Below are 15,257 nucleotides of genomic sequence, written 5' to 3'. Positions count from 1 at the left end.
TTCACAGAATCACAGGATCATTAAGGTTGGAAAAGACCTCCAAGGTCATCGAGTCCAACCTGTGACCAAACACCCCCTTCTCAATCACACCAGAGCACTGAGGGCCACATCCTTAAACACCTGCAGGGTGTTCCTCCAACACCTCCAGGGCTGTGGTTCCACCACCAACCTGGGAAGCTCATTCCAGTGCTTAACAACCCGCTCCACAAAGAAATTATTCCTGAAAATCCTTCCCTTACTCAAGGGAAACTCTTCCCTTTCTCAACTGCAGAACACGGGGTAGAAAAAATGAGCAGCAATAGCTAAAAATGATCTTCAGCACAAATAAAATGCTGTTTAAATGTGGTGCCCTCCCAGCCATCCCTCCTGGTCCTGGGAAGGTGCTGGACCAGGAGCAGAGGACTGGATTCCCTCCTGCTTCCAGGACCTCACAAGCAGCATCTCCACACTTTGTATTGCAAAGAAATCACCAAGAACCTCCTGGATCTTTCCAGGAAAATAATTTAACTTGGAATAAATCAAAAACCCTGTAAAAGCACTCGAGTCTGGAGTCCCTTGGTGGAACATTTTCCTGCCCCAAACTCATCTTCTGCCCATGGGGTAAATACATCATGGCTGGATCCTGATGGGAAATCCCATTTGGAAGCATTTTAACCAAGATTCATTGGTTTAAAAATCTTCTCAAATTCACGGTGCAAAGAAACAAAACACTAAAGATGCCTCCAAAAGATCCTGTGACCTCCAGGGTCCCAGAGCTTGAGTAACCAAAGGGTTTTCCCAGGAGCCCAAGGGAACAGCCAGCCCCCAATTTTCACTGTATTCCAACAAAAACCTGGCACAATACCCGAGTTCCTTTGGAAAAAAAAAACAACAAAACTTCATTTAGATAATTAGTTCTCTCAGTGCCAACAGACAGGGGACTGGTTCCCTGAATCCTGATTAATTTTAACACCACAGGATTAAGAAAGCAAGGAAAAAACACGGAATTGGCTTCTCCAACAAGACACTGCAGCACACACTGCTGCAGTCAAGGAGTAGTTAATCCTGGGTTTGTGCCATCCAAACAGCTCCCAACCTTCCTGGAGGTTTCAGGAGGAGGAAATGCTTTTCCATTGTTAGTCAGTGATTCCCAGGTGTAATCCTGGAGGAGGAGCCTGGGCACCCTCTGGATCTGATCCCAGCCTGTGCCAGGCTTTGGCAGGACTGATTTATGGGGTGGGCACCTGCTGGGTCCTAAACTCCCTTCAAGTGGTTTTACACATGCCAGGATTAAAAGCTGCTAAGACTCAGCTCGGGCCTATCCCAGCTCTGGAAGTCGGTGCAACCAGAGATCACAGAAGGAAGCTGCGTCCCTGACTCACACTTGAATAATTTTATATTAATATTTTATATTAATTGAAGTCATTGAACATCACTGAGGGTCCTGGTTATCAGCTGCAGGTGCCCCTTCCTCCTTCTGTGTTCCTGGAAACCTGCTCTGGGTCATGGAAAGTCAGGGAAGAGCTTTTAAAACGTGGATTTAGCCCTTCCAAAGTTCACAAAGTAAACGTCTCCATGGTCAGGCTCTGCCCTTGATAAAAAAATAATCTCTAATAACCAAAGCTGTGACTTTCCCAGCGCTCCTCAGATGCTGACATCAGATAAACCCAGGCACTGGATCCAGAGGAAGTTGATCCTGATGTTTATTGCATAATAAGGAACAACCTTTATCGTGCAATAAAATCCCTTCCAAGGGCTGGGCTGGAATTGTTGCAGCTGTTTTTCGCACGTGCACGGGAATGGGTTTGCTTGGAAAACTGGCTGGGAATCACAGAGACACTCAGGGGGCTGGGACCAGGGTGAGGGGCAGGAATTTCTGGGTTTAACCCATGACCTGGGATCTCACATTGACCCTTTCTTGGCACCTCGGTCACTCTAAACACAAACCCACTGTGAGAAACACCAGGTTCCAGGACACTCAGGGGGACAAAATCTACATAATTCTGATTTTAAAGGAGAACAAGAGGCTTTTTCACAGCTGTGCCCGGTCTGGGTTTGGGGTGATGGCCACGACACACCCCAGAGATGCTCCAGCTCCCAACACTCCTGAGCTTTCTGCTTTTCCCTTAAGCCACACGACAAAAGTGCAAAGCACTTTCAAATAGCTGGGTGAGGACACGACAACAGGGCCTTCCAGTAACAGGAAACACGGCTGCTCTTCCTTCACCCGCTTTGGCAGAGACCATGTGTGGTTTCTGCTGTTTACTCGCCCTCAAACCCACTGACAACAGGAACATTTGGCTTTTCTGGGAGCTGGTTCCAGCCCTGCAGCCGTGTTTACAACACAGAACGTCATCAGGCTGAAATTCAGCAGAGCCTGGATTAAAAAGTTTCACTTCCAGGGAGATAAAAGCCTCCCCAGGAGGTGGGAGGTGTTTAGAAAATAACAATAAAAAGCTTTAAAGGTACCACAATGGTTTTCAGTGAAGTCCATGGGAATTTAGCAGCAACTGTAACAAACAAAAATCAAACCAGGTGTTTGGAAAATCAGAAGTTTCAGCTTTAGCTGAGAGATCCTCATGGAAAAACTTCCCAGCCTGCAGTAACGACAAGGAGATGGGAGCTCTTGCTCAGGGCCACAGACAATTCCAGAAGTAATTCATGGGTCAAAGTCCCACTGCCAAAGCAGACTTTGCCTCCAAAGCCACCACCAAGCTTTGCAAAACTTTCCCCTACAGATATTCCTCACGTGGGCCCAATGGAGCAGGGATTGTACCCTGGAATGGAAGAGGCAAAGAGTGTCTTTACAACACCCCAGTGATGAATAAAACATCAATAAACTGAGCTCCAGCCTTTGGTCAGGCAAGGAAAGGGAGTCACAGCCACCCTGGCTGAGACAAGGGCGGTCACAGGGATGGGATATCTGGGATTGGGCTCTCCCAGATTCCAACTGCTGCTGGGATGCAGCTCTGAGTGCCTGGAGGAAGAGCAAAGGCACTTAAGATATCTGAGAGCCAGGAATGAATCTGTGCCACAGGAGAAAGCTGAGCTGGGAAAAAGTAGGTCTTAGAATCCTGGAATGGTTTGGGTGGGAAGGGACCTTAAAATTAATCCAATTCTACCCCCTGCCATGGGCAGGGACAGCTTTCACTGGCCTAGGGTGCTCCAAGCCCTGTCCAACCCGGTCTTGGACACTCCCTAGGATGGGGCAACCACAGTCTTCCATATCTCTAAGATAAATTTCCCCTTTTTCAGCTTGAACCCATTCCCCCTTGTCCTGTCACTGCAGTTCCTGATGGACACAGCCTTGTGTCCATCCACCCAAGAGGAGCAGCACGAGAAACACCAACATCCCCTTTCTCACCACGTCCTCCCCACAAGCCTCAGCTCAGCGGGTGGTTCAAGGCCTCATCCTGCCCCAAACCTCTGCCCAGCCCAGGTCAGAGCTGGAGCACCCCAGGCTGGCCCAGCAACAGCCAAAGCAACCCCCTGGCCAAGGGGGCTGCAAACCCCACCATGGTCCAGAGAGCACCAGGGTCCTCTCCATGGGCAACCAGAGCTTAACAGCCACCCTGTGAGACCCCACTGGCTTCCCTTCACTCAAACCCTCCTGCACCCCACGTGTGTCCTCAGACACCCCTCAAATGTCTAATTTTACAGGCTGGGAATGCAGAACGTGGAGGTGAAAGCAGATACAGTCTGAAGGATCACTGAGAAATGCCAGGGAAATCTGCCAGTTTGGGGGTGGGTTGAATTGTGAGCATTGCTAAAAGTCAGGCTGCCCTATCACCGGATCTGGGGACAGGAAATACCGAAGGGAACTGAAAATCTCCAGATCCAATTGCAGAACTGGGTGTGAAGGTCAAGGCAGGGAGATAAGGAGATGAAACCGCCGTGACCCACAATTAATCTCCGGCTCATCCGCTGCTCTGAGCCGGCCACGGGCACACACATCCCATCCCATCCCCACCCGGGACAGCACAGCAGCTCAACCCACAGGGCTTGGGAAGAGGAGCAGGGCTGGGAGGTGGCAACTCATTAACCTGCAGCAACAGCAGCATGTTTCCAGCATCTACACCTCTGTGTTCCAACCATGGCTAATCCGTACATTCCCGGCTGGGATACAACGGATTGACAAAGAGGAGACCTTTGGGCCACTGCGTTCATGTTCTCTGCTCCTACTAGAGGCACCTCAACTCCATCAGCACACAGACAAATAGGAGGCTCTTCTTAAACCCATCACTCCGTGCGGAGCTGATCCAGTCCCTCAAAACTTACTCTGCCTTAGGAGTTTACACCTCACCCAGATCCCACGCCAGGTCTAATTACACTCAGCACGCAGCTCTGAGCCAATAACTGCAGGAGACCCAATGGGAGTCACAAATCCATCACCTCAAGAGCCTTTCTACTCCTCTCCCTGCTCTTTCTGCAGACCCCTTGGTTTCAACCAAAACCTTTCTGGTCTTGTCCCAACCCCCGTGACACGTGGCGGGAGTGAATCCTCCAGGAGCATTTGCCATCTTGTAGTAAATCAGCAGGACGAGGCCAGCATAAGCTTGTTACTGGCCAAGAGCAGAATCTGGGCCATCTGATGTTTGAGACTTATTAATTCAGCTGCAGCTGGTAAAAGCACAGTCCTAAAAAAAGTGTGAATTCCAATAACTGGCTCCCGACTAATCCGCTTGCGCTGCTTTCTGCTGCAGCGCAGTTAATTAAATGGTGCTCGTTAGAAATCCACCTTCCCCAGAAGTCTCATTAGCCAAATTAATATGGTGCATATTAACCCTTCCAAGAGACTGGTTTTAACACCAGCCTGGTCTCTGGAACATCCCTCTAACCCTCTCAAAAGGCAGACCCAGCACCCGAAAAACAAGTTGCTGGCACAAAGCGTCCACAGCAGAATCATCCCACACCACATCCCACGATAACTCCGAGTCCCTGGAATAAATACATAATGTAAAGGAGACAGGGAACAATCTCCCAGTTAAATACACAGTGAAATCTGAGGCAGAGAGGCAGAAACCTTCTGGAACAGCCACCTACAAGTCAAAGCTTAACCAAAAAGTGGGAGAGTGCCCAAGACTCGACACACACACCTGGATATTGGAGCAGGTGCCAAAAACATCCCCTTTTTTTGGGTTACACTGACAGATCACTCATGTGATCATCTTCCCCCAGCCTAGGTAAAGAGGCTGAAACACAGCTGCCATTATTGCCACCAACCCCAAACCTTCTGTACAACACTTCAAATGAGACTCAGAGGTTGGATCTTAACAGCACATGGAACACATTGCAAAAAATATAAATTTTAACTACAAACACCAACTTCTAGAAGAAACAGCATCTCCCTCCTCAATTCCTTCCCCTCATTACCAGACACAGCTACAATTGCTCCCATTTACAACAAACAGCTTAATTTACATTATTACACCACCAGCATCCCATAAACAGATCATTTGCCAAATCACTGGCTTGGCTTTTCCTTATCAACACATACAGATCACAAACACTATTCTGGGTTAAAGCAGCGTTAATTCAAGCAGTTCATGAATTCAAAATAACAGCTCCAGCTTGCCAAGCTGAGGACCCTTAGTCTGGTCTCCATGGCCCTGTTTGTTAACGGGACACCCCAAACAAACACAGACGCACATCCAAGAACTGGATCCATTGCTGCCATTCCCAAGGCAGGTGGAGCAGCACGTCGATGGAATAAAACACGTTAGTAAGAGTTAGTCAACTGGAGAATCAAGATTAAAAAAGAACAACAATCTTCTTTCACATTACAATTCAGTCCAACCTCTTCCACCCCCTTACCTGTTTTAGGGATTTACACAGCGCTTTGCCCCGGGAACAGGCACCTTGCAGAGCATCCGTAGGTTGGAAGGCACTGCATCCTAGCAAAGATCCTGCACTATGACAGCACTAGGTTCGTTATCCACGGAAGTTAAAGTATGTCAAGGCAATCAGGGCAAAGTGCCACTTGAAGCGTCTTCATCGCACGTCACATTAATTGAACCCAAGCAACACCACGAGAGGTTCTGAAGCCAACGATGCAACAGGGGCAGCTTCCTCTTGATGACGGTCCTCCAACACGCCCTGAAGTCTCCTGCAGCAAACACGGAGTTGTGCTCCTGCTCGGGAACAGCTTCCACGGCCCAGGAGCCCCCGGCACAGGAGAACGCGGCACGGGATTTTCGGGACGCCTCCGATTTTTGCTGACCCCAGGAGGCGGCTGCAAGGGGACCCTGGGGCGTGAGCAGGGTGTACATGCACATCCGAGGCGTGCTGGCTTCAAAACCGGTCAAAATAAGGCACTGAGACACCAACTCAAAGGTTTAAATTACCGCCTCCAGCTCTCAGGAACTCTTCATCCATTCAGCACTAAACCCACAACTGCTGAAAAGCCCCTGGAGACAGAGGAGCGCCTCGTTTTATTAACAGCACTTAAACACTCTTAAGGACTCATTTCTCTTTTCTTTTGGCAATTTTGGTGCAAAGGTGGTTTTTTTTTAACGTGCAACATTCAAAGCAATCTCGAACCTTTTTTTTTTTTTCTTCCAAATTAAAAAAAAAACCAACAAAACCAACAACCAAGAATCAAAACTAAAGGCAAAACGTGTTGGGCGAACAAAGCAAATCAAGAAACTTAAAAATTCAGGAACTCCGGCTCTTCCAACCAGCGAAGCCCCGAGACTCGGCCACAGTTGTGAGATGCAGGGTGGTGCTTCCCTGCTCCTTGTGTGCCAGCAGCAGGACCGTTTCCCTGTCCCGGTGAGGAGTGAGGCAGCGAGTGTGACCCCCTTTTTCACCACAAACCAGGGGGGGTCACAGCAAGGCAGTGAACTAGAATTCCTCCGCTTTGGCACAACAGGTCGGTCAACGCGAAAAGGTGTCGGTTTCTCTCCCCTGTTCTTGCTCAAAGCCCCACAACTATCAGCTCAGACACGGGGCAGCAGCAGCAGGGACCCCTCCGCTGCCGACACCGGGGCCAAACGTTTGTCGTCAATTCAACTCCCAGGCAGAAAAACCATTTTTCCTCAAAAGAAACAATTTATTTAGAATGAAACAAAATCAGCTCAACTGTGAGCGCATGTTTGAGTGACAGCTACTTTCAAGCTGTGTGAGCCATAAAAAGGGTATTCCTTTACTTTTTTTCCAGCAATCTTGTGTACACAGCACAAAGCAAAGAGGTCATTTTTTTTTTCCACTTAAAACACGGGCATTGGCATCACAATAGCAGATACACAACTTTTTTTTTTTTTTTTAAAGCTGCCATTTTTAGTAAAATGCACAAATACTAAACAGATAAGCTTTCTTCCATCAGGAGGCCCATGGAAATTCCACATAAGCCACAGCTTCTCTTCCCAAAGGTCCATTTAGAGCTTGGTATCCCATGTCTTCTGCAGTCCACCAGATTTGCTTGCAGGAGGAAAGAAAACGTTATTTCAATACAAATGTTTACACCAGATTCGGGTTTTTTTTCCCCCTCCCTACATTATACAGATGAACATAAACAGCTACGAGGCCTTTCTGAATATTCTACTTGGATTTCAAAAAGCACCAATTCCACCCACGGGCACAAAACCTCGGAATGAAGTCGCCTTCCAGGGAGAGATGCAAAACAAGTAGTGCAGGGCTTCGTTTTGGACCAAGGTTAAACTAAGGCTTACAGTACTGAGGATTACCCAACTTGCAGTAACAGTTGATGGGACACACTGAAACCATTAACCACGAGAAAAACCAACCCAATTATGGCTAATTGGGTTGACTTTCCTCCCAGGGTTATTTCCTGAAGGCAACTTATCACCGAAACCATGAAATGTAGTGTTGTTACACAGCTCTTCTGCCCTCGTTTGGCTGCGCCAATAGTAAAGGAAAGGTCAAATCAAAGACACACCCCATGGAACTGAAAATTGTTACTATTCAAGTCATATTTCTCAGCCGTCGTTCGCACACAATCGGAACTGCGAGAAGTTGAATGTTCAACGACCCATTCTCTGAACCAGCCGGGCTGTTTTAAGCCTGATACAAAAATCACCTCATCGTTCAGTCTGTGAATCATTGGAATATCTGTCCTTCAATGCTACAAAGCGGGGGACAAAGGGGAAAGAACCCCAAAAGCTCTAGAGCCACATGGCATCATTTCTTCCCCTCCGGGCACACAGACTCCCCAGGAGTCCCTCAACACTGTTTCACTTAGAGCCAGGAATTACCATTTTCCAAGCCATTTTTCCCTGAGTCCTCAGAGTTTTTGAACCTGTCTTCACAATTTTGATTCACTCCTCCTCTCCCATTAACACTTGAGGCCTTTCACCTCAGTTGCCATCAACCAGAGGGTTCCCAAACCCGTGGAAGAAATTTCAGTTCATTCTCCGCTCTCCACAGGGGCCGAGAAAGTTGTCACTGAAATATTCCATCTTTAACATCCTCGTGGGAAAACAAAAGAGAGAAGGCAAGATTTGTCTGCCTGGACCTTCTCTCTGCAATGCTGACAAGGATGTGTTGGTATTTCTGACCCTAAAACCTCTGGATTGAGAGTAACCTTGGTGTTCCCACCACAGCAGCTCAACAGGAGCAAACAAAGCAACTGGATGGAGGCCAAGGAAGTTGCGTAATGTTTCTAATTAAAAGAAGAAAAAAAAACCCAACGAACTAAAATCTCCAACAAAACTATGAGTCATTTGAGGTTCTTTCCCTAAAGCATAAAGCACAAGGGTGAAATGATTCAGGAAAAGGACATCCTTTTTCCAGGCTAATTCAACACACTAATGAAATATAGGAACATCAGCTGCACACAATGTGGAGGAAAACCGAGCAACGGAATGCCAGACACAAGGAGAGAGCCAACAACTGCTACATCTGCTGTGCTCTGCACACAGTGGTATCACCCACGGGCTTCTGAATGCTCAGCCCTGGCCAAGACAACTTCAGTGGACAGTTACTCCAATGGGGAATCCCTCAGACCAAGGAGGAAAGCACAGCCCGTGCGGGATGGCAGCACTGGAATCCACTGCTGGCAAAGTGCTGCCAGTCAATGTTTTGCCATAAGAACCCTCAAGGGGTGTTAAAATCCTTGCTTACAAAACAGAGCAGCCACCACAAATAAACCAGATTTAAAGGAGATACTCCACGAAATAAGGAGCCAGAAAACCTGGAGTCAAACACATCCTCACCTGCTCCTTTTCACCCTCCAGCGTAGCACAATTTGGCTCATAACAACAGTGGTAGTTAAAACCACCGGGATTTTCCAAGAGAAAGTGGAAAAGCACCCAGGATGCTCTTCCCACACTGAGTTTGCCTTGACCAGCCACGTTGACCCCAAGTTTTATGGCCTTTTAAGCAGGTGCCTGCTATGCCTCAGCGGAACAAACGCTGTTCTCAGCGACTTCCAGTGTCCAACACAAACATTGGTGCTTTTTTTTCCTGGTTTGGGGCAGATTTGAATTCCCAGAGGTTCAAGTTTCTTTCCTAGAAAGCTCTGCAAGTGATTCATGTCACATGCAATGAGAAAACCCCCTCTGAACACAAGTAGCACTTGAACAGAGTTGATCCCCTGCTGACACACAACAGACACCTGCTCCAACCAAAACATTCTTTGCATTAAGTGTAAACACTCTGGATCTTCCAAAACACAGTGATTTGCATTTAAGGTGTCATTCCCCAAAATACTCGTTGTTAATAGGAAGCTGAACAGCTGAATTCTGCCATCTCTTACATTCACCCTGAAGGACAACCCAGAACTCCTGAGTTTTACCCTCAAATTTAAGAGCATTAAATGAGGCTTTTATCTTCTCATTTAGAAAGAAAAGTAGCTGTAAAACCAGAATCTCCTGCCACATTGGAATTCTTAGTTCTTGGGATACTGTGTCCACTCGTTCCAGGCAGATAAAGGAATCAAAGTGGCTCAGTAACAAAAATTTCTATTTTTGTGGCAGAAACTCAAGCAAGTTCAGTTACACCCATACAATACATTCAAGACATTTCCTCCTTCATCTCCTATTCACAACCTATTCCCCATTTTGAATGTGATCAAGTTGTACCACAAATCAACCCATCCCTGTATCCATCACCCAAGGAATCTATTTGAGCAGCGTCGCTTTTCCATGGCCCAAATCCCTGAAAACATGGCTAAGTGCAAGATTACATTCTGGGTTTAAGTGCAAGATCACAATTTTGGGGCTTGTAAAGGGATACAGTCAGATTTACACTTCAGTTTAGAAGTTGCTGCAACATCCTTTTGGTTGTTAAACAGAGCACTGGGGATTTATATCCCCTCAGGGATTTAAATCCCTTCTTCCCTCCTAAATGCCTGGATTGCCAAAAGTGGCTGAGACAGCTGAAGAAAAGTGCCCAATTATTGGGGAAAAATAAGAGAAAATTAACTATGTTCTCTGAAAAGAAAAAATAAAAAAAGCAGAACTGTTTCATCCTTGAATCACAGGAACAAGAGCTCAAAGCTTGGCATCTCGGAGTATTTTTAATACTTCTCCAAGATGCTAAAACCATTTTCCTCCAGGTGCCTAGAAAATTATAAACCTCATGTAATGCCCACTGCACTGTACCTGAAGAGTCCCTAGCAGACAGCAGTTCCTTGCTATTAACAAAGAGGTAAAATGTTAATGAGAACTTTTATGTAATTAAATTATCCCAGAATTAAAAGCATCTCTGGAGAGAAGCACTTACTTACTCAGAGTTTGCACTGTGGAACCAGACCCCACTGTACCTGCAATTCTTGGAAAACACAAAAAAGGCAGTAAAACCAAAAACCCACAACAGAACTCAAGTTCTCCTTAAAGCACCTCCTTGTTTCCTGCACACAGGAGTGAGCACAACATTCCTGGTTTGTAACAAAGTTCCCAGCTCGTCACCAAACCTCCTCACTGCTACAAACCCAAAAACACATGGGATACACCGGGAAATGGGGGGATACACCTGGTAAAAAGCCAAGTTTCAGTGCATGCACTTGGGGGTGGGGGGAGGGCTGGATGAGAAAGGAATTCCTTTCCCAAAAGGAACTGTGTTCTGCTGTGTCACCGAGAGCAGGTGCTGCTCACCTGTAAAACATCAACCTTGATCCACTCGACCCAAAGGGGAAACCATTCCAGGTCCCAAGGGAAGGGATCCCCAAGGCCCACACGGAATTTCAAAGGCTCAAAAAAGGAGCTGACACCAGTCTGTCACTAAACGTGTGGTTTTCCATTTCCAACGAGTGCTTTAAACCTGGTCTGTTGGGTTTGGAGCTCTGTCAGAGGACGAGCTCTTGGACTTGCTTTAAAAAACATGAAATGAAAAAAGGACACGAATCAAAATCAAGAAGACGGGAGTTTTTTCTTTTCCCCCTCCCTCCCCCTCCCCAGTTCTCGTTTTTCTTATTTTTTTTTTTTTATTTTTTTGTAAATCAAAGCAGGCCTAGCCTCCCTGCTGTCCCCACTGATAGGGAATTCTCAAAATATCCTATTCACACTACGCCTAAACCAACCTCTCTGGCTTCTACCTTTATAGAAAAACGTAGTAACAGAAAATCAGGCCGGGAAAGTCACCTACAAACAAAGGTCTAATTAAAATAACAACAGGGCTGGCTAAGGCTGTATCCCATAGCACCTGGCACACGCTGGAGGGGCTGGGTGGAGGAGTAGGCAGGGTTGGGAACAGAACACGAGGGCCCTTAGGAGGCCCCCCGGACAATGATCATGACCAGATAGTCATCCTCGGATTTGGCCAACGCCTTGGCCGTAGAGTCCAGGAACTGCTGGGAGAAGTCGCAGGGTGGGAAGGCGTGCAGCACCCCGCTGTTCTCCTTGTCTTTGTTCCCCCCCACGGGGAGGCTGATCACCCCTGCAGCCTGCTTTTGCTTTAGGTAGGACACCAGATTCCTGAGCGGCCTCTGCGTGGAGGTGGTGGCGGGCTCGGCGGCTCCGGCGGCCGCGCGGTTTTCCGCCGCGCCGGGCACGGCCAAGAGGATGGCGTAGCCATTGGGCCCCGCCACCTTGATGCGCCGGTTCACCTCGTCCAACTTGGGCTGGTCCAGCCGGAGCCGCTGGGTGATCTTGAGCTGGGCCACCTTCCCCCCCGTGGCCCCCTCCACGAGGAGGCTGCTGGCGACACCGAGGTCCCCCTGGAGCAGGTGCATGTTGGACGGGAAGTTGCTGTTCTTCAGCAGGAGCATCCCCTGCCAGGCCAAGCACAGCTTGGGCGCCGCCCCGGCCTGCGCCGCCCCGTCCTGCTGCTGTTTTTGGGGAGGGGGTTTGAGGCGGGAGCCTCCCCCGCCTCCCTCGGCCGCCCGCTCATCCTTTTTGGCCGGGCTCTTGCCCTCCTGGGCGGCGGCACCTCCGCGGTGCTTCCGCTCACGCTCCGCCGAGTTCTTGCGGTCGCGCTTCTCGTTCTGCCCCCGCTCCAGGCTGCCCCGGCGGGATTCCCGCACGGGGGACGGTCGCTCCAAGAGGAGCAGGCGGGACGAGCGCTCGGGGTCGCTGCTGTACCGCTCCCGGCCCCCCAGGAGCTCGGGGCTGCGGTCCGGCGGGGAGCTGGTGGCCAGGCAGTGGCGCTTTCGGGAGGACGAGGAGCGCTCGCTGTCGGGGGAGCGGTCCAAGTGCCGGCCTCCGTCCTCCGCCAGCCTCCGCTTCCTGGGCTGATCCCGACTGCTACTGCCCAGCTCCCTCTCCCCGCGGTCCCGCTCCAAGGACCACCCGTCCCGGCGGCGCTCCAGGCTTTCCAGTGGGTCGTAGGCAGCCGCCCGGTTACTCCTGTCCCGCACAGGGGGCGGCGGGGGCACCCACTCCGTCTCGGGGTAAAGGTCTCTGTCACGGTCTCTATAAAGCAACGGTGGCGTCCTGTCCCGGGCCCCCCGCAGAGGGTCGGGGGGAGCTCCCCGGTGAGCCCCAAAAGCAGCCGCCTCTGCCACGAGCTCGTAGTGAGCCGGGGGCGGCAGGGGCAGGGGCTGCAGGTAGGGCTGCTGGTATCGGTGCTCGGTGTCGGCGAAGTCCACGCGGAGCCGGCGGTCCGGGCCCCCCAGGGGGAAGCCCCTCATGTGTGTGCAGGCTGCCTGCGCCGCGTCCAGGCTCTCGTACTGGATGTAGGCCCAGGAATCCCCTTTGCGGTAGTCGATGGTGCGGATGGTACCGAAGCGGTCGAACTCCCGGGCCAGGGCAGCCAAGGGCACCCAGGGCCCCAGGCCGCCCACCCAGAGCCGGGTGGTGGGGGTGGCTTTGCCGTACCCGATCTTGATGGGGTTGCGCAGCAGCACCTTCCCCGACATGGCCAGCTTGGCCCGGTGCGCCATGTCCAGGTTCTCAAACTTCAAGAACCCGTAGGTGCTGGTCTGCCCACGGCCCGGCCTCTTGATGTCCACCTCGGTGATGACCCCAAAACGGTCGAACGCCCGCCTCAGGTCCGACTCGCTCACGGTGATGTCCAGGTTGCCCAGGAACAAGGTGCGGTTGGCTCTCTGGTCATCCTCGGGGCTGATCTCCTCCTCGCCGGCCGCTCCGGCACCACCTCCTCCTCCCGCTCCTCCTCCTCCGCGGAAGCCCCCGGCCGCCGCCACGCCGGCCACCCTCTCCAGCCCGTAGGCGGGCCGCACCCGCGCCTCGTAGAACCCGCCGTAGTCCCGCTCCCTCTCCAGCTCCCGCGGCAGCGGCGGCGGCGGCGGCGGCAGCCGGCCCAGGGCGAGCTGCTGCAGCCGGTAGTCCCGGTATCCCAGCGCTCCGCCGCTGCCCGCGGGGGACAGCGCCCGCTGCGCGGCCCCGGCCGGCGGGTGCCGCACGGCCGCCGCCACAGCCCCGACCGCCGCCGCCGCCCCGTACGGAGACTCCTTGTCCAGCAGCGCCGGGGAGCGGCTGCTGCGCCGGCGGCCGCTGCCGCCGCCGACATAGACGGCCTCGATCTTCAGCGGGCGGTCGTAGAGCACCAGGCGGCCGCGCGCGTGTTTGGCCGCCCGCGCGTCCTCGGGCCGGCGGAAGTTCACGAAGGCCACGCGCTCGTCGGTGCCGGAGCCGGAGCCGGGCGGGAGGCGGCTGATCTTCACGCTCACGTCGCCGAAGCGCTTGAACTCGTGGAACAGCCCGTCCTCCACCGCCTCGTCGCTCAGCGCCGAGCCCAGCTCGCTGATCTTCAGCGTCTTGTACTCGCCCGGCTCCGAGGAGGAGGAGGCGGCGGCCGCCCGCGATTCTCCGCTGCCGCGGCTGCTGCTGCTCCGCGACGCCTCCGCGGCTTTCCCGCTGTAGCCGTGCCGGCCCCCTCCGCTCGCGGCCGCGCCGCTCTCGTACTCGCGGCTGCCGGCGCGGCCCTTGTCCGTGTGGGCGCCGCGCCGGCCGCTCCCGCTGTTGCTCTCGCCGGACGCCGCCGCTTTCCCGCCGTTGGAGCCGCCGCCGCCGCTGCCGGAGGAGCCGCTGGGCTTTTTGGAGCCGCGGGAGGAGGAGGAGGAGGATGCCGAGTCCTCGCCGCCCCGGGAGCGCTTGGCCTTGGCGGGCGAGCGCTCCTTGCCCTTCATGGCGGCGGCGGCCGCGCTCCCGCCGGGCCCTCCCGCCCGCCCCGCTCACGCACCCGCCGCCATCTTGGGAGCCGCGCCGGCAGCGCGCGCCACCGCCCCCCCACCCCCGGCTCCCATTGGCTGCCCGGGGCGGTGCCCGCGCCCATTGGCCGCCTGCGCGGGGAGTTACCGCCCACCGCCCGGCGCTCCGCGTTCCCATTGGCTTGTCATGCTGTCAGTCCGCCCGCCTGCCCTCAGGGAGGGGCGGGGAGAGCCGCAGCCCGCTCATTGATCAGTTAGAAAGGGCGCGGCGTTCTGATTGGGCGGCCCGGCTTGTCAATCGTGGAGGTTCAACCACGGGAGGATTTTCGCTGCTCGTTGGCCACTGGGAGGAACTTATGTCCGCCTTCTGATTGGCTGCCTTACCTGCCAGCTATTATCGCCCCGCCCCGCCCTCCTCCATTGGCCCTCTCGCTCAGACGCGGGTTCCCAGCGTCCCTCCGGAATTCTCGCGAGGCTCTCTTTCCCCGCCCCCTCCTCTCATTGGTCACCACTCGCCGTCGCTGTGCCTCTCTGATTGGCTGAGCCTTACGCCGCTCAGGGAGAAGCGCGCGCTTCCGCGCGACTCCAGCCTCAGGTCCCCATTGGACGAGAAAAATCTCCTCAGCCATCTGATTGGGTGCAGCGGAGATCAGTCACGTTTGCGCCGGCTCTCATTGGTGGCGGCGGGGAGGGGGGTGGTTCCCCGGCGGGGCTCGCGGCGCGGCCGCCGCTGAGGGCTCAGAGCGCGCCGGGAGGCGGCGCGAGGCGG

General features: G+C 52.8%; 1 protein-coding gene across 1 annotated transcript; it reads right to left on the bottom strand.

Annotated features, from left to right (window-relative positions):
- Positions 1-6,491: 6,491 nt before the first annotated feature.
- RBM15 (RNA binding motif protein 15) lies at positions 6,492-14,499 on the bottom strand. Its single transcript, XM_027706223.1, has 2 exons — positions 11,034-14,499; positions 6,492-7,398 (listed from the first exon to the last, which is right to left on the bottom strand). Exon 1 carries the CDS (start codon positions 14,465-14,467, stop codon positions 11,645-11,647), a length of 2,823 nt encoding a protein of 940 aa, XP_027562024.1. The 5' UTR covers positions 14,468-14,499; the 3' UTR covers positions 6,492-7,398; positions 11,034-11,644.
- Between the last annotated feature and the right edge of the window lie 758 nt (positions 14,500-15,257).

The sequence above is a fragment of the Neopelma chrysocephalum genome, unplaced genomic scaffold (assembly GCF_003984885.1).
Source record: "Neopelma chrysocephalum unplaced genomic scaffold, ASM398488v2 Primary Assembly neopelma1_366, whole genome shotgun sequence".
NCBI lineage: Eukaryota > Metazoa > Chordata > Aves > Passeriformes > Pipridae > Neopelma > Neopelma chrysocephalum.
This window is presented reverse-complemented; position numbering and strand designations above follow the sequence as displayed.